Below are 25,042 nucleotides of genomic sequence, written 5' to 3'. Positions count from 1 at the left end.
TATTGCAGTGATGAACCTTTCAGCACCGAGTGCCCAAACTGGAACATGCGTGCATGTGGCAGAGCTGGCAACCTGAAGATCAGCTAGCTGGCGTGAGCATGCCTGTTTTTTGGCCATTTTTCAGGTCGTTTTTGGCCTGAAAATAGCCTGTTTTTCGGGCATAAAATGACCTAAAAACAGCCTGAAAATGGCCCAAAGAACACCTATTTTTTGGTCATTTCTCGGGCCATTTTCAGGTCGTTCTTCAGTACTCCAGCACCCACAAAGACCAGAAGCGCTCTGAAAACCAGAAGAGCAGCAGGGGATGGCGTGCCTGCCAACAGAGAGAGCTCTGTGTGCCACATCTGGCGCACGTGCCATAAGTTTGCCATCACAGGCCTATAGAAGTATTTGTTCATATGTAACATCTTCAACTATTGTAAACAAAATCACAGAGAAAAAAATTCAAACGATACATTTACACATATACAAAGATCGATATTATACATCACTCTCCAGCCAGATTGCACACTGACCTGAATCTCAAATCATCAATGTAACCATGAATTATTGTAGCAGCTCATTGACAGCTGTTGCATTCAACTGATACAACAATCCAAATCCAGCTAAGGAAGGTTAACCTGAGACACCCTACTACTAGAGATATTCAATATAAACTGATGTGTCAAGTAATTTCAATGTGCCATGTACTTAAGAGACACAAAACAGCCGTCTGTGAGCTCCTGTAACACCTCAAAAGATGATAATTATTTGCTCAAATAATTCAAGGTATACTTGTATTGAAGGAGTGAACCACAAGGTGACAAGCTAGATTCAAGAGGTTGAACTGCACCTCCAACTTTGCATGTTAACACCCAATAGTGTTGTGTTGCTTTGTGTTTTATCGTCAGTTGCAAGAGAATCTAAGTGAATCACAATTTCTCAATAATCAAGTTGAGTTATTTTGGTAATATTCAAACAACATATAATACTGATCCTGGTAAAAATTAAGAGAGTCGAGTTTGTTATTTTCTTTTACTGAGATAATTGTGCAACCACATTTTCCTTCTTCAACATTATATCCAAAGATGTGTAACCAAAGTAAGGTGAGAGTGTTGAGGATTTGTACTCTCAAATAAAATAAAAGGGATTTCATTTCATTTCCAAGAATGAATTCAGGATTTCAGAGACATATGTGTGTGTGTGTGTTTGTGTATACACATGCATGCACACACATGATCTCAAAAATAAAATGTTGCATTGGTATATAAATCATATACTACAAAACCTAGAATAAATAGAACTTTTCCTATCTATAAATCAGCATTACTTTATCTACCGCTAACAATGTTTATTAGCCAACTTCTAAGTGAAAAGGTGCTGTTAATTCCCACGCAGTTTCTTCATGATAGGGCTGTCCGGGGTAGCATTGGTAAATATGCTTCCAACTAGAACGTGAGTTCCCCATAGACTATGCCGAATAACTTTACAGCAGCCTAGGTCTTCCACAAGAAATCCTAACTGGTGATAGCGTTCATCAGTTTCAAAAAGAGTGTTGTTTGTGTAAGGGCCAAAGAACTGAAAGGAGAGAAAAAGAATGAAACATTGAGTATTATAACAGTTGATTTGATTAAATTCCTGCTTAAGTAAATGCATGTAGTACTTTTTATTTCTATGAGGCATTATCTGAATGAATTGATGTGCAATTATTATTAGCAATATTATGCTGTTAATTTCCACATTAAAAGTGGTAGCCAAATTTGTGGAAATGTTTTGGGAAAAGTGTACAGTATTTTTGAGGATTGATGGCAAATAACACCAGTTTTTTTGGAGTACTACCATAAAATTATATATCAATGGAAAGATACTTTAATCAAGAATGTAATGCAATAACTTTTATGAAGGATTTGAGAGATAAAGGTGGCTTTTTTCATGGAATTTTAGATTTTTAGGCCAAATTTCCATAGTCTGTGCCAAACAGTCCTTGCACTCAACTTCACATTGCATTGTGCCATTTCATCTTGTATACACCCAGTTGATTTTCTTCTGTCATAGGCACAGTCTCTTAATTCTTCTATCATCACTTGCTGTCGTGCACCTTTTTCTGCCTTGTAGTAGTTCTGTAGTAGCTGAGTCTTCTTATACCACTTCAAAAACTTAGAAATGCCACCTTTGGTTAAGTTTCCACCATTTTTTCTTCTAATTTCTTTATAACTGTAGCCTTGTTCACTTGATAATACTATTTTACACTGATTTCTGGGCGACCAGTCAACTCTTTGCACCATTACTTTAATTTTATTATGTTTTACAAACTCACTAAATGAAAGAACAAAAAAAAAATCCAACCAAATTGATAGCGATCGTATAACACATTGGCAAATGTCCTCCTCTCAACTTCAATACATGACATCAATAATTGAATCCTATTGTGATCTGATTGGCTCATTGCCAAAACAAGATGACACCTGACTGGTTCTCTGAATACTCATGCTCATTGGCTACAATCAGATGAAGGAAAGCTACCTGATATCAACCTAAGCAAGTTGTGCTTCCTTTTTCTGATTATTTGGCTATAACTTTTCACAGAACACAGATAATTGAAGAAACTTCATTGCATTACATTCTTGATTAAATTATCTTTCCATTGATATATAATGTTATGGTACTACTCCAAAAAGGTGGTGTTATTAGTCATTAAACCTCAAAAATACACCCAAACCATGGTGGCACAATGGTTAGAATGCAGTACTGCAGGCTACTCCTGCTGACTGCCAGGCAGTTCGATTCCTACTAGCTCAAGGTTGACTCAGCCTTCTGAGGTTGGTAAAATGAGGACTCAGATTGTTAGGGGTAGTATGCTGACTCTGAAAACTGCTTAGTGCGGGCTATAAAGCATTGTGAAGTGGTAAATGAGTGTAAGTGCTGTTGCTTTAACTGTGAGAAGATTACTAAATGCCGGGATTATAATCGCGTGACCATGGAGGTGTTGGGACAGCCAGAACTCTAAAGGCTGGTCGTTGAGTTCCACTTATTCAGCACCGCCAGAACTTTGAATGGTCATTAACGAGAACTGCCTGTACCTCTTGTATCACTAAGTATGAAACAGGAAGAACTATGTGCAACACCCTGAATTCCTACAATGATAGATAGAAAATACCATGCCAATACTTATTAAACAAAAACAACTTAGTCCTTTAATGGCAACCAGCAAGAACAAACAACTGATGGAGGATTTATACTCTACTGCTAATTTGCCTAAGTCTGAGCAAGATACACCTCTACTTACTACATTTTAACATAAATACTTACTGCTAATCCTGATGTCGGATCAATAAAGTCTGCCCAGTAGCCTTCAGAACACAAAGCGTAGCAAATTTCCTTAGCACCATTGATAAACTAAGAAGAGAGAAAATAGAAAAATGCAAAATAGACTTTCTCCATCAAGCACAAATTCACTTCAAAATCAAAGAGCAAATGCTCAGAACTTCAGCTGATCGACTTGAATAACTTTACCAACAGGATTAACACTACTAAGCTATATTGGGATCACGTAAAGTCTATAAGGACATCTTGGTGCTAGTCAATAAAGAGTTAATACTTCATGGGGTCTGTGTAATATGATTACTTTCATTGCTCACTTGAATTGTAATGTTCTCTTAATTGCACAGCATCTAAAATTAAAATGAAATAACCACACATTATCTACTTTTCTCATGTTAATCCATTATTTTGCCTTGATCAGAAAATAAAAAAGCTAGTACAATTAAGGTTTAAAAGCTAGTAAGGAAGCTTTTTAAACTCTTATCAAGTAAATTAAATTAAATTGAATGAATGAATAAATAAATAAATTTCTGAGTATATGAAGAAGTAATATCTTACTCCAAAGTATATTGTATCAATTCAGAGAAGCCAAAACCAAAGGAACCTATAACTACGTAAGAAAAAGGGATGTTTTCCCTAAACCCCAAAGAATATCTAATGTAAAATATTATGGTAAAATTTAGCAGTGGCTTGAGCCATTTGCAATGAACATGATTACGGCATTTACGATTAATTTTTGCACTATGGTGCATTATATATATTGAAATTAAGCCTAATAAAAAGAACACATAGGAACATATATTTCAGGAAAAGCTGACTAGATCTAGATAGCTTTCAAACACATGGTTTATTAAACCAAATATATGTGCATTGCAAAAACTCAAAATCAAATCTCTACACAAAATGTTGTTTTGTCTAACCCCAGTAAAGTACAACTTCTCAGTTTTAGAACAAGCTAATATTTTAAGATCAGAAATAAACCATTGTTTCCCAGTTGGAATGCATGGGAAATTATACTAATTATGGCTTAACTTGTTTTCAATGCTTTTCACTCTCTCTTTTTTTTTGCAACATCTTCAAAGAATCAATGCTTGATCTTTGCCTTATTATCTCAAATTAAGTTAAAATACATTTAAACTGACACTCAAGTAAAGTGCAAGATTTTAAAAAAAAAACCTGAATGATCTTACTTTGAATCTTCTGCTATATGTTAAAGATGGAATATTCTTCCTGGCGTTATCATACTACTTACAATCCATAAAATTATCAAGAATTCTGAATTGTTTCAAGCATGATGATGGCTAGAAATTTATCATAGAACAATAGAAGGAGCAATCTGGAGCTAATAGCTCCAGATTCCTCCTTCTATTGTGACTGTGTGTTACTTAGCCAATGTACAAACTATGTATATTCAAAGGAAGTTGAAGAATAGTTTTAAGCAGTAATTAGGAATGCAATCTGCCAAGTTGCTTTTATTATTCTTATAATAATTACTATGAATATTGTATCTAAAGTTATATTATTCTTCTATAAAAAAAAGAGTTGTACTCAACACTTATACAAGTTTAAAAACAGTAGTTTTCAACAAAGAAATACGCAAGCTACATATATGCAGTATTTTAAATGTAACTCTCTTGGTTCATTTTAATAATATTTAATCCATCAATTTTCAAACTATAAGTTATACAATAAAAGTATTCTTGCTTTGCTCATGTGGAATCATTAAAGCTATGCGACTTATTCAGACAGGAATTCTCCCAAGTGAATCACTCTTCTGAATCCATTATCTAGAAGCCAGAAATCAGCTCAAAATGCTTTAAAATGAAATGTCTAGCAGTTAACTAAAAGCTATTGTTTCATTACAATTATTCAGAAATGAAAAACAACACCCTCAAAATGTGCACTTTTCTTTTAACTAAACATGTTCAGTAAATAACATTTTATGGAGAATACCAGCTGTAAATACTGACATCTGTTGGAACTTAATTACCGACTGCTTAAAGCCAAAGTGGTTAACAGGGAGCCTGGAAAAGGAATGACCTCTAGTGGCAATTTTGCACATGGACAGAGCTAAATGTAATTTTTATTTAAGCAAGTATCAACAAGCTTTCAGATGAAACCCTTAACTTACTATACAGAATGAAATCATTAATGTCATTATGTCATGCTAAAAATGAGTGTGCATATTTTTTTTTAAGATTAATACTTTCTTGTGAAAAATCAGTGACATAATTCATGTAAAGTTAATAGTATATGTAGATGGATATGGGTACAGAGATGTGTGTGTGTGTATCCTGTTTTCCTGAAAATAAGACCTCACTGGATAATAAGCCCAATTAGGCTTTTGAGTGCATGCGCTAAAATAAGCCCTCTCCCAAAAATAAACCTTCCCTGAAAATATTGCAACACAGCAGCAGCCATGAGGTGACCACGCTCACTGCCTCCTGTACCTCAAAAATAATAAGACCTCCCTGAAAATAAGGCCAAGCTTATTTCGGGGGTCAAAAGAAAATAAGACCCTATCTTATTTTCAGGGAAACACAGTATGTATGTATATAAAGGAAATTGGTTAACAGTTTAAAAAATACATAATGCCTCTTCAGAACTTAATTTGATTTTTGATGACTGTGGACATATCTAGGTACTTCTTTTTGACTTCTACAATTTAATAAAATCTCTGTCCTTTTAAATACGCTTTACATTTGTAAATAATGCTTTACTTTCTTAGAGTACACTGAATTATGAATGTATGCATATATTTGGGCACTCACATATAAACACACACACACACACACAAACAGTGGAAAGTAACTGCATCTGATCATCCTAAGCCAATGTGACTTACATTTTCAATGAGGCTTTCTCGCTCATTTTCTACCTCTTCACTCCACCCACTCATATCATTTACAGTTTTCTGCGTTACTGTTAGTACTGTTATATTATTGGAAACAACATCTGGAAACATTGACTCAAAATCTATAAAAAAATAAGACATAAATATTTTAAATAACTTTTCCATGAGCATATTTCTACACTATTTGCCAAATGCCCAAAATGTGGTTATGTGACCATGGAGTGTATGTGTGCGTGCGTGCGTGTGTAACCATCTTAGCTAGCTTTTTTGTGGGGGAGAGGTTCGGTTGTAACTTTGGTTGCTAAGCAACCCGTTGTACATTGAGGATTATCTGTAGTCAGCCTCTAGCAACCAAGCGGAAGGGACATTTGCTCCTAAAGGCCTATTCTTTAACAGGTGCACTAAATACTTTGCTCATATATAAAACTGGTCTAGGATTAAAAAGAAGGCAAAAGGAAGCTAATAAAAAAGTAAAATTGATTCGAATGTTCTAAAACCCCAAGAAAATTAATCAGATTACCATGCTAGATACAAAACACTTCTTAAACTGTCAATGTGTGCATGTTTTTCTTCAAGCTACGATTTACACACTTTTTAAAAAATAATTAACATTGTGGAGGGATGGGTGTGTGTGCAAGAAACCCATACCTTTGCGCAACAATTCTGGGCATGCTTGTATCACACATTCTACTTTGGCAGTTTCAAAGTAACTTTTGGCGTCAGCAATGTCTTGCTTATTAACAGCATTGTTACCCTGGAAAAAAAAAAAGGTAAGTTTTGAACCCAATGAATACTATTGATTAGAAAATGTTAGATTTATTTTAGTCTTTTGTTCCAGTTGTTGGAATTCTACGGTTTTGCAAAATAAATAAATAAATACATTATTTAACTTCTAGGCATGTGAAGCACATCTAAATTATTGTCAGGCTTTAAGGCACTGCAGTAACATACCAGTGACAGTCCACCTGTACATAGTTTCAATTTTTCATGATTTTTATGTTTTCATGGTTTTGTAATTTTTTTCCCTTAACTGTTGTCCAGACTCCAAGACTGCAGCAGCATATACATTTGTAAAATAAAGAAACACTAACCCATGCTTAATGGGTTTAATGCTTAAAACACATTAAGCATTTTTTAAAAAAATAAACCATAAAGGCATTTCAGCTCTTGGAAAGATTGTTTAGAGTGACTGTTTTTTTCAAATTCTGCTTCAAAATCTTGTGATGCATTCTCCAGTGAAAGGAAGAATACTAAAAAAAAACCAAAAAAACAGGATTCTTTGCCCATCAATACAACTTTTCCTATAATGTACAGATAGAGAGTTATTCTAATATAATCACTAATTTTTGGTAAAACAGATTTAGTAACAATAATTTTTGGTAGTACAATGTTACCTTGGCATTTGTCGTTAATTGGTTCTGAGAGATACGATGAGTACCAAAAATGTTGAATACCAAACAAACTTTTAGCCCTAACCCATAAGGAATAATATAGTGAATCACAATGTAGCCGACAACAGGTTCTAGTTTGTGCGTTGTGTACCAAATAAACAATGAGTACTGGGATAAAAATTTCATGTCAGACTGTGTTGAATAACAAATCTGATGAGTTTCAAAGAAGTTGAGTACCAAGGTACCACTGTATATCAATGAAAATCAAGAGATGACGACAAAAATCAAAATAAACTAGGGCAAATCTTTTAAATCCTCCCCAGTATATTGAGGCTATCAAAGGGCAGGTATTTTCTCAAAGTATACAGTTTGGAAACAACTGGTATCTACAAGTATCATGTTAACTTGCTTTAGGTGTTCTTGCAACATATCTCCAAAATGAGGACAGAAAAATAATCCCTTCTCTTCCCAAACCTACCTCTCTATGAAAGTTTTGTGATATCACTGTAGCCAGTTCTGATTATGCATACTGCATGTCATATATCATACTTAATAAGCAAAGCTACTTATGTATTGCAAAAGTTTTCTATTTTGATTTAAGATCTAGATCTATGCTGCAGTCATATAGCAGAAATAAGCTGGTGGGAACATCGAGAATTCCAGTATAGTAAGGACTGCCAGCTGATTTTTTTAAAAAAAATCAGCCAAGGCACTTATATCTCCAAAAGGATAGGATCAGTTTTGGCATTGACAGTCAATATATATATATATATATTCTAAATGGAGTCCAACAATCATCTCTTCAGATCTTTTTTTTCTCAGCAAGTTTTAGAACAATCTACAAATATTATTTTCTATCAGAAAAACTCTTGTCTCCATATCCTTTTTGCTTTATAATTGTTACATTTACTGCTACATATAATTACTGCTATAGATTTTGGCTTCCTGTCCCCATTCCCTCCAGTAGACAACATGGTCATCATGACTTCTGTTGGCTTTTGTGAATTCGATTTGCATCTCATTTGGAAACCAAGGACCCAGAATATGGAGGAAGAATGGAGAGGCCAATCAAGCACAGTAATCCCACGGTCATTGAACCAGTTTTTGGCAAAGATTGCTCTCATCAGAAAAGAGGATTCTGGACCAAGGAGCAACAGGACTTTGGACCACTGTGCTTCATTAAGACCACCGTCAACGCAGCCATCTACCAGGAGATTTTGGAGCACTTCATGCTTCCTTCCGCAGATGAGCTTTATGGGGATGCTGACTTCATTTTCCAGCTGCCCACACTGCCAAAAGCACCAAACCTGGTTCAATGATTGTGAGATTACTGTGCTTGATTGGCCAGCAAACTCGCCTGACCTGAACCCCATAGAGAATCTATGGGGCATTGCCAAGAGAAAGATGAGAGACATGAGATCGAACAATGCAGAAGAGCTGAAGGCTGCTATTGAAGCATCATGGTTTTTCATAACACCTCAGCAGTGCCACAGGCTGATAGCTTCCATGCCACGTAGCATTAAGGCAGTAATTGTTGCAAAAGGGCCCCAAACCAAGTTTTGAGTACATATGCATGCTTATACTTTTCAGAGGTCTGATATTGTTCTATGTTCAATCCTTGTTTTATTGATTGCATGTAATATTCTAATTTTCTAAGATGATGGATTTGAGGTTTTCATGAGCTGTACACCATAATCATCACAAACAAATCACGGCTTGAACTATCTTGCTTTGCATGTAATGAGTCTTATCTCATATATTAGTTTCACCTTTTAAGTTGCATTACTGAAATAAATGAACTTTTGCACAATATTCTAATTTTTTGAGTTTCACCTGTAAGGCTGAAAAATTTCCAAATGATAAATTGTGATCAAAGCGAATCCACTAGAAAGTTACTTCTTGACTTGTATGTGAAATCTGCGAGGAATGTCTGGTCTAGCAATTGCCATGTGGATGATAAATTACTGTGCAAGTTAAACTCTACATTAAAGATGCATCTAGGACTTCTTGTGTCATCCACCAAAGGAAGCATTGAACACATTTCTAGATTTGAATCTCACCTTCCCAGGAGACTTGTACACTTACCTGAAACTCGTTGACATACTGGGCCATCACAAATTCATGCCTTTCACTTGCCAAGGGTTCCATTAAGAGATCGGGCACTTTTTTATGAACTTGTCTCGTCTTCTGAAGTGCCGTCCCACTTAGGTGACAGTCAAAACCTATATTACCAGGTAGCTGAAATCTTTGGTCCTGAGGGCCAAAAGGTCCCATCATTTCATCTGGCCACACAGTTTTTGGACCTAAGAAAAATTAAGTTTGTGTCACTGTAAAGCACCCACACACAGAATTTGTTTTCAACAGTAAAGGACATTGCTTTTTGAAAGTTGCTGCTTAAAAGTGGAAGCGTATATACTTCAACAGAAGCTGAAAAAATGCATCCCATTGATCTCAGTGGAAGTTAGTTCTGAGTAAATGCTTAAAGTTAGGATAAAAGTACCAAACGACACAGATGACTTAAAATATATATATGATGCCAGTCTGGTATAGCGGTTAAGGCATCAGGCTAGAAATCAGAAGACCATGAATTCAAGTCTCGCCTTGGGCACAAAACCACCTGGATGACCTTGGACAACCCACTTTCTCCTGGTCTTAGGAAAGAGGCAATGGCAAACCACATCTAAAAAAACACACCTTGCTAAGAAAACTGGCAGGGATTTGTGCAGGCGGTTTCTGAGGAACAGACATGATGGAATGAAGGGGAAAAAGATTTGCTATAAAGATATGGCTTTAATGATCATTAATGTGAGAAAATTGGAATTTTCCTTACATATGTCAGGAGGTGCAGCAGCAACAGAAGGCTCATCTGAGCCAGAGGATCCTGCTGTGGAAAACGTCTTGGGGGTTATAACCCTTCTAACCAAAGAATAAAATCCTGGCAGGTATGTCACCAGTCTAGCTCTGTTACAAAGAACCTAAAGGGAACACAAAGAAAATTGAAGGCATCACAGGTTGTATATGAAAACTAAGACTTAGCACATACAGTATTGTTCCACAACAGCTGGTGCAGGCATGGAACATGTTACAATGAGGTCGTGATTGAATTGGCTCCCAGTGGATTAGAGAGGCGATGGAGGAAATTTCTTTCTGGCTACTCCACTGAAGTAATAGATGAGTCCTACATCTGTAGTACTCTGGATGAGGGAGATCATTACACATTATGATGGAAATGAATGCAATGACATACTTCGCAGATTTAACAAACCTTTGGGAAGAAGGGACATTTCTTCTCTCCAAAGAAACTGTTACAACAAGGATTCAACATCCTTGAATTTTGCTTGTTTGTTTCTTATATTAGCAATTAAAAAAATACTTGAAATGGATTAATAAAAACCAACATTTTAAATGTGAAGTTTTACACAAGATTTACCAAACAATTAGTACATCTAAGTATATACTAAGATTATATTAAAGCACATATAGGTAGCACTCGTTTAGCAACCATAAATAGAACTGGCAACTGGGTCATTAAGTGAAATGGTTGCAAAGTGAGACAGTGATGGTCCTTATGATGTTACTTCAGCATTCCTTTGGTTTACAGAGCTGTAAAAGTTATAAAAGTGAGGACTGATGATAAAGTTATTTTTCATCACTGTCATAACTGTGAATGGTTGCTGTACAAGGCAGTTGTTAAGCATGGAATACCTGTACATGAAAATGATGGAATTATCTGCAAACAAAGCATAATAAAAAAATATGTATGCATGCTTTATGCCAGTTCTTCCTCTGGCAAAGGTATTAAATAGGATAGGTGACAAGTTAGTTAAACTGGTTTATCTGGAGATAGAACATTTTTATTACTAAACTGGCAGGTCACTTTATAAGTTGATTATAGTATTCCACCATTCTTTATACTGGCAGAAAGTTTAACCCAGCTTCTTGCATAACTTGATCAAACATATCCCTAAACTTAAAAGTCTGATAAGAACAAAGCCAGAAAATTATTAGGACACAAACTAATGGAAACATATCTTGTTTTTTCTTCTTTAATCTGAACATGAACTGAATCAATAAGGCTCAGGTGACTGGTACCACCTCAGCGTAGTTTACTGTAATGACAAATATTCATCATTTGGTTGACAATCAAGTAAAGTTCTGATCTTATTATTTCTACCATATTATTTATACACTTGTCAATGGAACTTTAGTCAAGTTTCATTTCTTAATTAAAACATATGAGTGGAAGATTACAACACAAGCTATGCTTCTGATTGCCACATAAAATAATAAAGGGGTTTTTAAATAAAGGGTAAAAAAAAAGCTGTAGTAAAACAAGACTTATTTTTCCCCCATCATCAAGAGTGGGCTGCTATATTAATACAGAGGATGGTAATTATTTTTAGATGCATCATGAAGAAAAACAGTATTAACAATTTTATGCATTGCTTTCTTATTATACTTGAGAGATCTGAATAAAAAACAATGTGTGACATTTTTATAATAGGCATGTTAAAACACACTAATTCCAATCCTATATATAATAACATTGTATTGTGTCTTCATTATTATTGATCTCATAAAAGATTTTTTTATAAAAATCTTTACATACAGGTATAGCTATCTGGTATAATAAAAATTAATTATACTACTTACAGTTGCCATTTCCATGCTTTTCTTTGTTTAAAGAAACTCTGAAACAAAGACGTATATAGAAGAGTGGGTCTGAAATGCAATTTAGTAATCATGGAGAGTATTATCTATCAAAAATAAGTTATTCCACTGAAAGATAATTAAATCTGAACAGCCTTCATCAGCATGATGTTCAGTTTACCCTTATAATAAAGAAGCAGGAGAAACATTAAGATCTAATTTGGATTCAATAGGGCAGGATACAACTCCTACTTGTGAGATATTACATTATTCCCTTGAATATCTTACAAACAGGATCATGGTTGTTTCATTCTTCCTTTTCAACATTAGCACATGTACTATTCTGAGAACAGGTTTCAGGCTTTATATTCTATGGTCAAACAATATATTTTAAGTTGGCAATTTGTGAGTGATGATGCACATAATTACTGAGGATAATCATCTAGGATAGTCAAATGAGGTTCCTTCATAGCTTCTATCATTTTTTTCAAATTTATTTTTGTTTATTAATCAAATGTGTATAGCCACTCATCTCACGGGAAGTGGCAACATGTGGGATGCTGTTGTTTCTAAACAAACAACAGGAAATTTGGCACTTACAAAAAACACCCCAATTTGGTCTTGGTCAGAAGCGTTTGTGACCAGAGGTTTTACTGAACCAGGTTGGAGACAAAAGGTATCCAGAAAACCTATCTGTGCAGTTGTTAAAAGCTTACACCAACTTGAGATCACATCATCAGCCCATCAATGTGCATCTGCATTTAGTGGGGGTGCCATTCCCATTGAATCCCAATTTCCTGTAGCAAAGCCGGCTTTCCTTGACCCCTATTTGAAAAGCAAATGTCAAGCAGACCTAACGCAGACCTGAGCCCACCTAAAACGCATCGCAGAGACATACTCGTGGACGGAGTAAGACTTCCATCGGCATTAGGATCTGTAAATAGGCGCCCCCCTCTTGGAGAATGAAACTCCCGCAAAGTCCCAGAGGTCCCATGCTGAGGATGCGCCTGCGCAGAGTCCCGCGTTCCATCCTCCCGCACAACTCTGTGACGCGGCTGTCCCGCGCATCGCCTAGAAACAGGAGCGTCCAACCTCGTAAGACCTGCGGACTTCAACTCCCAGAATCCCCCCAGCCAGCTAGGCTGAAGTCAAGTATTTAGAAGAAAAAACATGTAAACGTCCAACTCCCAGGCTGGGGAATTCTGGGAGTTGAAGTCCACACGCCTTAAAAGTCGCCAAAGTTGGACACTCTGGCCTAGAAGGAGCCTCCTCGACCTGCGATCCTCCGGGCCTGCAGGGCGGCAACTGCCATAATCCACTGCCCCCGAGTATCTTCCGTAGCCCATCTCCGAGGGGAGGCTCTTCCAGGCTGGCTGGCACTTCCGAAGGAAAAGTGCGGGGCTGCCCGCGGAGCTGCCTCCCGAAAAGGAGGATCCCGTCTCGGGATCTTTTACTCTTTCTAGGAGTGGCTCTCCCTAATCCGCCGGCGGACCCACACTCCACACAAGTAATTCCCCTTCTCCATAAGTTACTCCGGTAAAGGCAAGGCGCCCGGCGGCTTCGGTCGCTTGACAAGACGGTTCGAATGAATCCGCCTCCCCCCCCCCCAATTTATAGAAGAAGAGCTAATTTGAGAATCCCGTGTGGGGCCGAGGTTGGGAACACAAGTGGATAGTCCCTAGTGAGAAACAAGCAGAGTTTCTTAGGGCGGCGATAGTTTACAAAGGGGGGCATTTCGCAACCTGGCAAGACAAGCCGGGCCACCGGAGGAGTGGGGCTGTGAAAGAGTCGAGAGGAAGGGAAAAGGAGCCCGTTTGGGGGGAAAAGGAAGCGTCCGGTCTCCTAACCTACCACCAGTTTTCCGGCATCTGTCGTCCCCAGCAAAATGGAAGCCCAGGGAGGGCAGTCGATTACTGCGCTCATCAATCGAGAGGGAAGGGGGAAATAATATTGCTTTTGTACGCCGGATTGGGAACAGGCGGAACGAATGATGCAGCGGCCTTGCGTTGGTTGGGCGAGGAAGAATGACGAACCCAGAAAGGGAAAATTAATCGCGCTCCGCTTTGTCGATAGGAGACGATAGCCTGGGAGAATCAAGTCGAGCATCGCTGAATGGATTGCCTCACCTTCCTTCCCTCCCTCAACGTTTAAGTCTGCAGGGTGCCTTCTCGTGTTCAGGGTGTAGTTTTGCAGGATTTAGATGGACAGAAGCACTCTTTGAAAAGAGAGAGAATACCGAAGGAAGGCTTCTGTATTTACAATGACGTATCCCCATTAATACATCCAGTGAGGAATTGTGGCTAAGATAACTGGACTAGGACGTGGGAGAGCAGAGTCTAATTCTCTTAAGCAAAGAAACCAGCTGGGTGACTTCGAGACCATCAGTCTCTTTCAGGCTACACTGGGAAGTATAAAAAAAACGGGGAAGGGGGAAGCATGCAGCTACCAGCTGGAGCAGCGTGGTAGATTACAGTCTACAATTGTCATTGGCTTCATCCAGTAGTAGTAGTAGTTAGTAGTAGTAGTAGTAATATAAATAATATATAAATAAATACAATATTATCTCTTATTCATTAACTATTGTTGAAAGAAATGTCATTTTGGGTTCAGCTCCAAGTGGGGAAGAAGACACTGGAGACATGGAGGCTGCTTGGAAAGATGGTTTATTGTTGGACAGGGCCACATGGCTTGAGCCTTGTACAGAAAAGGTGATCACATGCTTCAATGTAGGTGGAGAAGAAGAGAATGGCTGAGGAAGGGGCTTGCTAGGCTTTTTATACCCTGTTTAGTCCCACCTCTGTTTCCTGTTCCTGTGTAAGAAATGTATTCTGATTGGTTGTCAGACTCCCAGGGTGCCATGCAGGGAGCTATTCTGTAGGCTCTTTTGAATACAGGTATGAGTTCTCAGATGCCATGTGGAGAGTTGAGTAATATCCCTTCCCCCTACAGCTGCAGTGGGGAAGTCTTTATTATGTAAAGTGGGCTAGCCTGGTCTTCTCAATGGCCTATTGACAAAGTGTGGATGGGCAGGAAGCTACAGGCAACTATTCTGTCTTTTAAAGCATGTTTCTTTTCACATCCAGAGAAATATTCTGCCTTTTCAATATTTCCTAGGATATTTCATTTTTCTGGGAGAGGGCTGGATGATAACTTCCCACACTATGACACTCAGTCATTATTTATAATATAATAATATAATTATTAATTATAATAATAAGTTCTGGGACTTTAGAATTCAAATAGACAGGCACCTGCTACACAACACCCCAGACTTAACAATTGTCAACAAACACAAACAAGTCTGGATAATGGATGTGGCAGTGCCTTGAGAGAGCAGAATAGAAGAATTGGAGAAGATAATAAAATGCAAAGACCGACAAATAGAAATAGAACAACTGTGGCAAAGGAAAGCAAAGGTAGAACCACTAATAGACACCTTGGATGCAATTCCAAAACAACTGGAGTACCACTTGAACACCATTGGCATTTACAAATTTGCCATCAGTCAATTAAAGAAGGTGGATTTGCTCAGAACAGTTTCCATCCTGCGATGATATCTGTAACACCATCAAACATCCAGATTTGGCTATCCCAGGTCCTTAGTAAGGACTCAATAGGTAGACAAAAATGTCAAACCCAGTCTAAAATACTGACTGAATAATAATAAAATCAGTGGGTGCAGCAAAATTTCACAAACTGACTACCTACAACGCCATGACCGCATTGCTAAGATCATTCATTTGAAATTGTGCCAAAAGTTTGGATTTGAGTACAGCAAAAACCACTGGGAACATCAGGTTCAAAAGGTTTGAGAGAATGAGAAAGTCAAGATCTTGTGGGACTTCAGAATTCACTTGGCCCACAACACATCTGACATAACAATAGTTGAAAAAAGTATGGTTCATTGACATTGCAATACCTGGAGATGCACGAATTGAAGATAAACAACAAGAAAAAACTGGGACTTGCAAATTGAAATTGAGCGACTGGAAAAAGAAATCGTATGTTGTCCCAATTGTAATTGGAGCCCTTGGACCAATACCTAAAAAGCTACCTCGCTATTTGGAAAATTTAAATTTATCAGACTTGAACATTCTGATTCTACAAAAAACCACCCTACTTGGAACAGCTTATATCTTCCGATGTTACCTTAACAGTTCCTAGGTCCTTGGTTAGGACTCGAGCTGTTGAGCTACCAACGAGCCCCAAAGGCTATGAATCTCACCAAAGATTAACCACATTATAATATAACAACAACAACAACAACAACAACAACAACAACAACAACAACAACAACAATATAGAAGGATCATCATTTGGAACACAACACGCCAGTTATAATGGTTGTAGAGGGCCGAAGCATACAGTTTATTGATATGCCAGAGTCGAAGAAAAAGAACCAGAAAAAATAATGAAATCTCGCGACCTGGCCATTGAAACTACACGGCTATGGATGAAACATGTAACAGTGATACCCATTGTCTTCGGGACACTTGGTACCATCTCCAAGAATTTTACAAAACACAAATAAATTATAGCTTCCTGCAGTAACACCAGTGGAACTGCAAAAAACTGCGCTACTAGGAACATCATATATTTTAAGAAGGTATTTGGTTGATACCTAGAACGCTGGCAGCAACCCGTATCAATCATTAGCACCAGTCAATGGTATTTGTGTTGCATTTTTAAATGTTCAGTTGACTGAGTTTCATGTTTAATGAATAAAGTAAATAATAATAAAATAATTATTATTTATATAAAGTATATCATATAATGATATTATATTTATTATTTATTAATTATTTAAATATAATATAATTATATTCATAAGTTATAATCTCCAGTGACGTATTAACTTGACTTGGTTTTGGGGCTTGTGTGCTCTGAGGAAGATGGGAGCTATGCCAGAGTTTTAGCCTTATTGAACAGGTCTCTTCAGAGGAGTCAGACAAAGAGTGTCTCTCCCATAAACAATGTGATGTGATGTCATTTACAGCAACCCATACCGGATCAGTCATCAACGAGGAGTGCATTAGATGTTGGAGTTCCTGGACATCTGATGACAAATAGACTATGGGGTTCACATCTGATAGCTGAGCAACCGAGACCAACAGTTGCAGCACCACTGGAAGAAAAGGTGTTTATCTGCTGCAAATATACCAAGATTGAAAACAAAGAAATAACACTCTGTTTCTACAAATCAAGACCAATGAGAAGAGGCTATCTGGAAAAAAAGGCACCAGTTCTGGAAAAAACATCCTTAATCAGAAATAAAAGAATAGAGTCTAGTAGATAAATCATGTATTATAATGTGAAATAAAGTACTCATAGAAATAAAACTAGAAGAACTGCAAAATTCAAGTAGAAAGAACTTGTTTTCAACTAGTTGAATCTTTCAATATTAGGTAGATTTTGCTAGATGTTAACCAGTCTTCAATTTCTTATCCATGCAGTATGTTAAGCTGCTTGGCAACTTAAGTGGATGATATCATGATCCTCCTCCTCCTCCTCCTTATTATCTCAGACTGCAATCTTAAATGTGTGTATATAGAACCAACATCAGTTGAATGCAAGAAGGATCTGCCATTAAGAAAACAAATAATAATATAGTATCTTAAATAAAAAATCAAGTAAACCATTTTACAGCTTGAATATTGTATGAACCAAATCATTCTGATATGTAAATAATTTATGGCTTATTTTACTGGGTTCCATACAGGTGTGGGTTCCTACCGGTCCTTGCTGGTCCTTGCGGACCAGTTGGTCGGTGAACCCAGAAGTAATTAACTTCTGGGAACGCTGGTACCGGTCCTGGCCCCTGTCGCTGCAAAGCTCCCTTGCCGACAAGGCAGCGCGATCTGCTCGGCATGTAGAAACAGCAAAAGAAGGAACAGGAGAGGAGTTCCAAGCGAGGCTTTTCAAACAGCCGAACCCCTCTGCTGTCCCTTTCTTTTGCTGTTTGAACAAGCCGTGCAGGTTGTGCTCCCTTGTCTTTCATAGCCAGCTTGTTTCCAATTGGGGTGGGGATCCATGGAGAGGGACGGAAAAAATCGATTTCTTCCCCCCTCCCCCAATTGTAAACGAGCTGGCTATGAAAGACAAGGGAGTGTGACCCGCACTGCATGTACAGACAGCAAAAGAAGGAACAGGAGAGGAGTTCCAAGCAGGACTTTTCAAACAGCCGAACTCCTCTCCTGTCCCTTTCTTTTGTTGTTTGAACAAGCCACGCGGGTTGCACTCCCATGTCCCCGCTGCCCGCGCGTGCCTGTTTTCCAAGGCATGGAGCAATTCCGGAGCGCATCTGTCACCCCCGTGGAAAACATAAGCACACACGCACAGCCTGCACAATTACAGCCCCAGAGAGTGGAGACTCTCGGAAGGAAGCCAGAGGCAGCGGGGCAGCTGGGTCCCTTGCCCTCAGAGGGAGGAAGGGCTAGTTGGGAGAGGGGCTTTGGTCCTGTTGCCTCTGGTAGACGAAGCTTTACTGGCCCGCGGCGAAGATTCCGTCCCTCATATCGCAGGCATTGGTCTTGGGATGTTCTGCAGAGCCCCCCAGGGAAGAACTCTGCTGCCAGGTACTTTTAACCATATATTTTGCTCCCATGTCTGCAGAATGCTGCAAAAAACCATGAATACAGGCCAGTTGTTGAGTGTTTCAAATGTGATTGGAACACTCAACAAGGTGACCACAGTATGTGTGTCTGTTTCTGTGTGTGTGTGTGTGATAGAAACAGACAGACAGACGGGCACAGAGAGATAGAGGGAATGAGAGACAGACACAGACACAGAGGGAGGGAGGAGAGAGATACAGAGAGAGAGAGAGAGAGGGAGAGACAGACAGACACAGAAAGAGAATCACATAGGGAGGGAGGGAGAGGGAGAGAGAGGCAACAACACACACACACAGAGACTCAGAGAGAGAACGAAAGGAAGGAAGAAAAATAAAAAAGATGAAAAAAAAAGAAAAAAGGGACAGAGACAAAAGGAAGGAAAGAGAGAGAGAAAAAAAGAGCGAGAAAAAGAGAGAGAGAGAGAGAGAACATTGCCAGCAAGCCACTCCCACCAGGTCACATGGCTGGCAAGCCACTCCCACAAAGGAGGCCACACCCACAGAGTAGGTTCGAAATTTTTTTGAAACCCACCACTGGTTCCATATAATCAGCCACTGTGGTTAATTAGAGTTCAGTGAAATATTGGATCAACCCAGCACTCTGTGAATTAATCTGTGATTCAAACTTGAAGAGGAAATGTAACTACATTATTATTTCTAGGATATAGATAGTGAGGACCCTTAGAGTTTAATTCTAGGACTAATGTTTAAATGATTTGGAATAGAGCGTATTAGTGGAATAATCAGGTTTGCTGACAACACAAAAATGTTCTGAGTGATTAAAAACAATAAGAAACCGTGAAGAGCTCCAAATGGAATGGGTGTCAAAATGGCAGATGCCCTTCAAGTTTAAAGTGATGTACATTGCTGCTCAAAATCTTAACTACTTATACAAACTAATGGAATCAGAGGTAACAATGACCAATAAAGAAAGAGATTTTGTAATAATGATAAACAGTTCTGTATGGTATGAATAAGGTAATCAAGGAGAAACTGTTCTCCCCTTTGCAAACTACTATCCACAAATCACTCCGTGAAATCCAACTGGAAAGAAGCAAGACAGAAAAAAGGATTTTTAAATACAACATAATTCAATGTTGGAATTTGCTACTACAAAAAGTGACGCTGGTTCCTGGCTTAACTGGTTTCAAAAACAGCTGGACCAATTTATGGAAATAATGGCTATTAGCCTTGATGGCAGTATGACTGCCTCTGAAGGCTATCTCCTGGGAGCTTCCTTGTGCCATTGACACAACAGCGTGGGGATCCAATCCCACAGGGCACTGCTTATGTTCTTCTCAAGTTGGTTACACTTCCGAGCTGTCTCCCATGACATTCCAATGTCTCTCTTTGTCACTTCATTTCATGCAAGTTGTACCAGATAGACTGGAGATGGAAAGGAAAATTTGACTGCAGATTTAGAAGCCACCAGAAGCAACAGCTTCTTAGACACAATTGTTATTCATTAGGAAAATGTCTAGGAGATTTATGTAATCTGTGCATGGAGCCAAAGAGCCATCTAGGCTAGGCAGGCAGATGAAAATTAACAGGTTCTGCATATTATTTAACAGAGACAGTATTTAATGTGCACCTTTCCTTCAATACTAAACCTGTTTTTCCAGAAGTCTCATAAATTTGAACTAATTCTAGGGCTGTTTGGACATTCTTTGACTCCAGTATTGAAACACTGTACTGCTGTAACTCTCATTTCCACTAGATGGCAACCATGGTTTGCTTATATTCTAAACTCCCCATACAAAATAAATAAATACCTAAAGAAACTTCACTTGGAAAAAAAGAAAGCTAATGATGGGAAAATAATGGGTTGCTCAATGGATCATTTTCTGTTGCTGAGATGCATTGTAATTGTTGCTACCTTTATTAGTGCTTTGCCTCTGTAGACCTCTGTTTTCAAAGGTGCAAAGAATAAAAAAAAGTAGCAAATTCTCATCTAGGCAAAATGTTGCCCCAGCTTTAATTAGATGTAATTGGAGCTGTGGAGCTGTTGTTATTCCACATTTCTTTCTCCAGGCTCCGTTTCACGTATGAAATGTGAAACACCCTTGTGATGTTGTATCAACCTGCTGGGCTTGATGAAGCACATTCTTTGCTGTATTAGGGAACTGATATAGGAACAAGCCCAGCACGATGACTCCATGCGGTGGGGGGAATTTATCTACGTGTTTTAGGAAATAAGCAGCAAACTGAAGCCAAGAACAGGCTGAACATCTTTGAAAGGTGGATTTTAAGGAGAATCTCTGGAAGCCCTTGGAGTTGCAACACATAAAATCTTGTCACTCCACAAAGGACGTCAAGCAAAGAAAATTGAGCTATTGGGATCATATGTTCAGGATAGAACTCCTTACAAGGGACCATGCTAGAAAGGGAAAGAAAAGTGGGAGGAGATGAAAAGAGGCATTTGGAATAGCTATAGAGACAACTGAACTAAACAATGAAGAATGGGCAAGGGGAAGACATGGTGGAAATTCATGATTGTAAGTCAGTGATGGGTTGCAAATCCCGTTTCAACTGGTACGGTTGGAACGGGGCTGGTGGCATCCTCATGGACATGTGCATGTGTCTTAGTGCCTCTGTGATGCTCTGTGGAGCGTCACGCAGGCGCTGTGTGTAACATGCGCCTGCGTGGAAGCGCAGAAGCCTTTAAACACCAGTAAAGAGCTCGGGCGGGCAAGTGGGCCCTCTGGAGCACTGCACCAGAATGGTATCCGGTGTTCTGGGCTGGCTCCGGTACGCCCATACCAGGGCATACCACCTGCAACCCACCACTGTTGTAAGTCTCTAGGAAGTAGAAAACACTTGAACTGAACTGGTATGGCCATTATTCTGTGACACTTTAATAACTAATTTGAATTCATTTTACTTATATCCTATCCTGCCTTTCTGTCCTTACAAAAAAAGACCCACCCTAACTGTAACCTCCCCACCCTCCAATGCTTAACGTTATGTAAAATATTTAATTTTAACCATTCAGCTGATTCAAGGCTTGGCTGAAGACAAACTTTTTCCTGAAAGGGAAAAGAATGGGAGAGGTTGAATGGAATCTCGAAGTGCACTTAGGAATCACTTGAAAGCCAGTGTGGTGTAATGATAAGTTATTCGACCAAGCCCAGGATGACTCGGGTTTAAGTCATCATGCAGCAATGGAAGCTCCCTAGATGTCTTTGGCTAGATTTCAGCCTAATTTGTCCTACAGGGTTATTGTTTTGGAATAAAATAAGGGGGCAGTCCCATTAAGTGGAATGCATTCATTAGATGCCTGGGGCAGAAAAATTTTATTATTGTACTTATTATCTCCATGGAGATTTATACCAATAATTAGTCTAGAAAGGCAGCTGTGTCCATAGCAGAGGAATTTACCTAGAGCTCATACGCATATACCTTCATATCACTAATTCACCCAAGCAGAATTTCTACTGGAAACATAGGTGAGAGAGTAACCAGAACAGGTCCGTAGTTGCCACGAACTGGCCTGAGTGTAGGCGCTGCAATTCCTCAGATAAGAAGCCCGAGATAGTTTAACGTCAGTCTCAGAATCAGACAGCTCAGAAGAAAACAAAGGAAAGACGATACTGTGTCTATACAGTATGCAAATACAGCGACACACACTTAAAGCAGAGAGATTATTAGACAGATTATTGCATTCATCCCAATTGTGTGTTAGATTTCTGTTCTGTCCCCCCCTTCACGGCTCTTAACATACGGCAAGACAGGCAAACTTAAAAGGTCTTTTCTTTATCAGTTCACAGTTCAAACTGGCTTCGAGCCCAAAAAATAACATAAATACAAGTCTTTGATCAGATAACGTATTGAAAACAAATCTTTCTTACGGCAACTCAATTTGAAGAAAATGAAAGCAAAACACTTCTTCCAAAGTCTCTCTGAATCAGGGTTACAGACATACAGAGCACTTATCCAAGTGAATCTTACATAAACCACGACTGATGATCAAACAATGTTGTACAAACCAAGGCACGCATGAAGGAATGTTGACTCCAGCGACTAGGGCATGGCAGCATCCGTCCTTTTATCTCCAAACTTGCTTCTAACTAGCCCCAGCTGCATAATGAATCTTGTATCCCGAAAAGACTCACAGCAGACATCTGCTGAGTCACAACAGATTTTTATCCCTTCCTTACTTCCAGTGCTCAGAGTGATTTAATGAGACTTAATAAAACTCCCCCTTATTTTATCCCAAAGGAACAATCCTGACAGATAAGTGGTGGGATGCAAGACTAACATTTTCTTCCAGTTCACGTCCTAGACCTGTGATGGTGAACCTGTGGCACGCATGCTGGAAGTGGCACACAGAGCCATCTCATCAGGCATTCCAACCATTGCCCGTTGCTCTTCCAGGTTCCGGCGCGCATGTGTCTTTGCACCAACCAGCTGGCCTTCATGTACATGGGAGCGCCAGAAACTGGAAGAGCAGTTCCTAGGCGCGCATGTGAGCGCTGGCCAACTGGTCTTCATGTGTGTATGTGTGCCAGAAACTAAAAGATCAACTGTTCTCCTGGAGCTACTCTTCCAGGTTCCAGTGCTCCCCCGCATGCACGCACACTCCCATTTCTACACTCGATGCCGAAAAAGTTCACCAACACTGTCCTAGACCTTCAGGTAGATTATTAGGCTAGAAAAATCACTTTCCCAGTCATCATGAGTCCTTGATTAGGCTGTCATCCTATGCGAAGGAAATCTGAATTTTTCTAGTCTGGCCCCACATCTGCTTTTGCTGACAATCATCTCAGTAGCTAGTCCCATGCATGTCCATCTCCTGAAAACATTCATTAACATCTGATCTCAATAGAGGCAGCAGAATAAGTGTTTGCAACTGGTGAGTTTAATGGTGATAGCCAAGGACTCAACAATGACTTGTATTTTAAAAATAGAAAGCAGGAAGTGTATCATTTGCTTCTAAGTTTCACTTATGAGTCAAGCTCAAGTTCTGGCAACTAAATTAGTATTTTTAAGTCTTCTAACCAGATGCTGCTGAAAGATTAGGCCATGCTTGTTTGCTTTCATTGACAACAATTTGGATGAGAAAAGTCCCCCCCCCCTTTATTAAAGATTTAAAACAATCTAGTAAATGGCCAAACTCTTAATTCCTATTAATTTGCATGGAAAACATTTAAAACTGGGTATAATTGCAATAGGCTTAATATAGTAAACTTTAAGTGGATTGCACCTTCAGGGATCCATTTTCTTTCCTCTATTTACTCAGTTCTTCAACACTTTGTTGGAAGGGTTGGCCAGGGAGGAGGCATCACTTCTTAGATTGATCTCTGCAATTGCAGGAGGTTTCTACCTCAAGATCAGAAATTAGAATGCAATCCTAGCTGGCATGCTTCCCATTGTTATCACAGCAATTTTTCAAATTCATTTCCCAGAACTTAACCCATTTTGGATTTAAGGAGCAACTGAATTTAAAACACTGATCCTCACTGTAAACAATTATTGACAAAAGAATATTCCATTTTATAGTGGGGAAATGGAACAAATCTAATGGCTGTATGTCTATATACCGTGCATAAGTATGGGAATTGGAAACACTAAAAATGTGCCTTCTTTTTTGAAGAGTTGTCTGTAAACCAGGGAGATTATTGGAGCCAAAATGAAAATTAAACTTCTTTTAATTTAAATCTATAGGTAATTCTGAGTTTACAACTGCTCTGCTTAGCAATTGTTTGAAGTTACAATGGTATTGAAAAAGTCACTTTGCAGCTGGTTCTCATACAACTGTTGCAGCATCCCCTCATCACATGATGAGGTTCGGGTGCTTTGAAACCAACTGTTGCAGTTTTCCATGGTCACCTGATCACCATTTGCATGCTTTATAGCTAGCTTCTGTCAAGTGGAGCCAATGGAGAAGCCAGCAGTAAAATTGCAAGTTGCAGTCATGTGATCTCTCATTTAAGAAGTGGCAAAAGTGAGGTCATAAGCCTGCGGCAGCCATGTGACATATTGCTTAATCACTGTGTCACTTGGGTGTTGCCGGTCCCAATTGTATATAACTATATAATTTAATAGTTACTAATATTATTCCTCATTTATTTATGATTTTTCTGCTTCTGCAGTATTACAGAATTCAATGTGGTGGCAACTTTTGGTGGTGGTTTTTTGGAGGACCACTGGGTGCCCATCTTTGTATTAAAGTTTGTGGCAGGAGAATGAGTCTGTTCTCTAAACGGTTTTGTGATAATGAAGCTATAGGCTGTTGCT

General features: G+C 38.8%; 1 protein-coding gene across 2 annotated transcripts; it reads right to left on the bottom strand.

The window, feature by feature from the left end:
- Nucleotides 1–1,309: 1,309 nt before the first annotated feature.
- Nucleotides 1,310–14,186, bottom strand: MMADHC (metabolism of cobalamin associated D). 2 transcript variants are annotated; one of them, XM_014066847.2, is made up of 8 exons: nucleotides 14,047–14,186; nucleotides 12,199–12,236; nucleotides 10,376–10,520; nucleotides 9,631–9,848; nucleotides 6,803–6,908; nucleotides 6,146–6,276; nucleotides 3,289–3,375; nucleotides 1,310–1,557 (listed from the first exon to the last, which is right to left on the bottom strand). In XM_014066847.2, the coding sequence occupies exons 2-8, from the start codon at nucleotides 12,211–12,213 to the stop codon at nucleotides 1,363–1,365; spliced, it is 897 nt and encodes a 298-aa protein (XP_013922322.2). In that variant the 5' UTR covers nucleotides 12,214–12,236; nucleotides 14,047–14,186; the 3' UTR covers nucleotides 1,310–1,362. The 2 variants fall into 2 exon arrangements, with proteins under 2 accessions (XP_013922322.2, XP_087566751.1); XM_087710625.1 differs by lacking the exon at nucleotides 14,047–14,186 and having other exon boundaries at nucleotides 12,199–12,253.
- Nucleotides 14,187–25,042: the final 10,856 nt, after the last annotated feature.

Source organism: Thamnophis sirtalis, unplaced genomic scaffold, assembly GCF_051295495.1.
Source record: "Thamnophis sirtalis isolate CommonGarterSnake01/CBP01778 unplaced genomic scaffold, rThaSir2_p1.2 scaffold_1, whole genome shotgun sequence".
NCBI classification, from domain to species: domain Eukaryota; kingdom Metazoa; phylum Chordata; class Lepidosauria; order Squamata; family Natricidae; genus Thamnophis; species Thamnophis sirtalis.
This window is presented reverse-complemented; position numbering and strand designations above follow the sequence as displayed.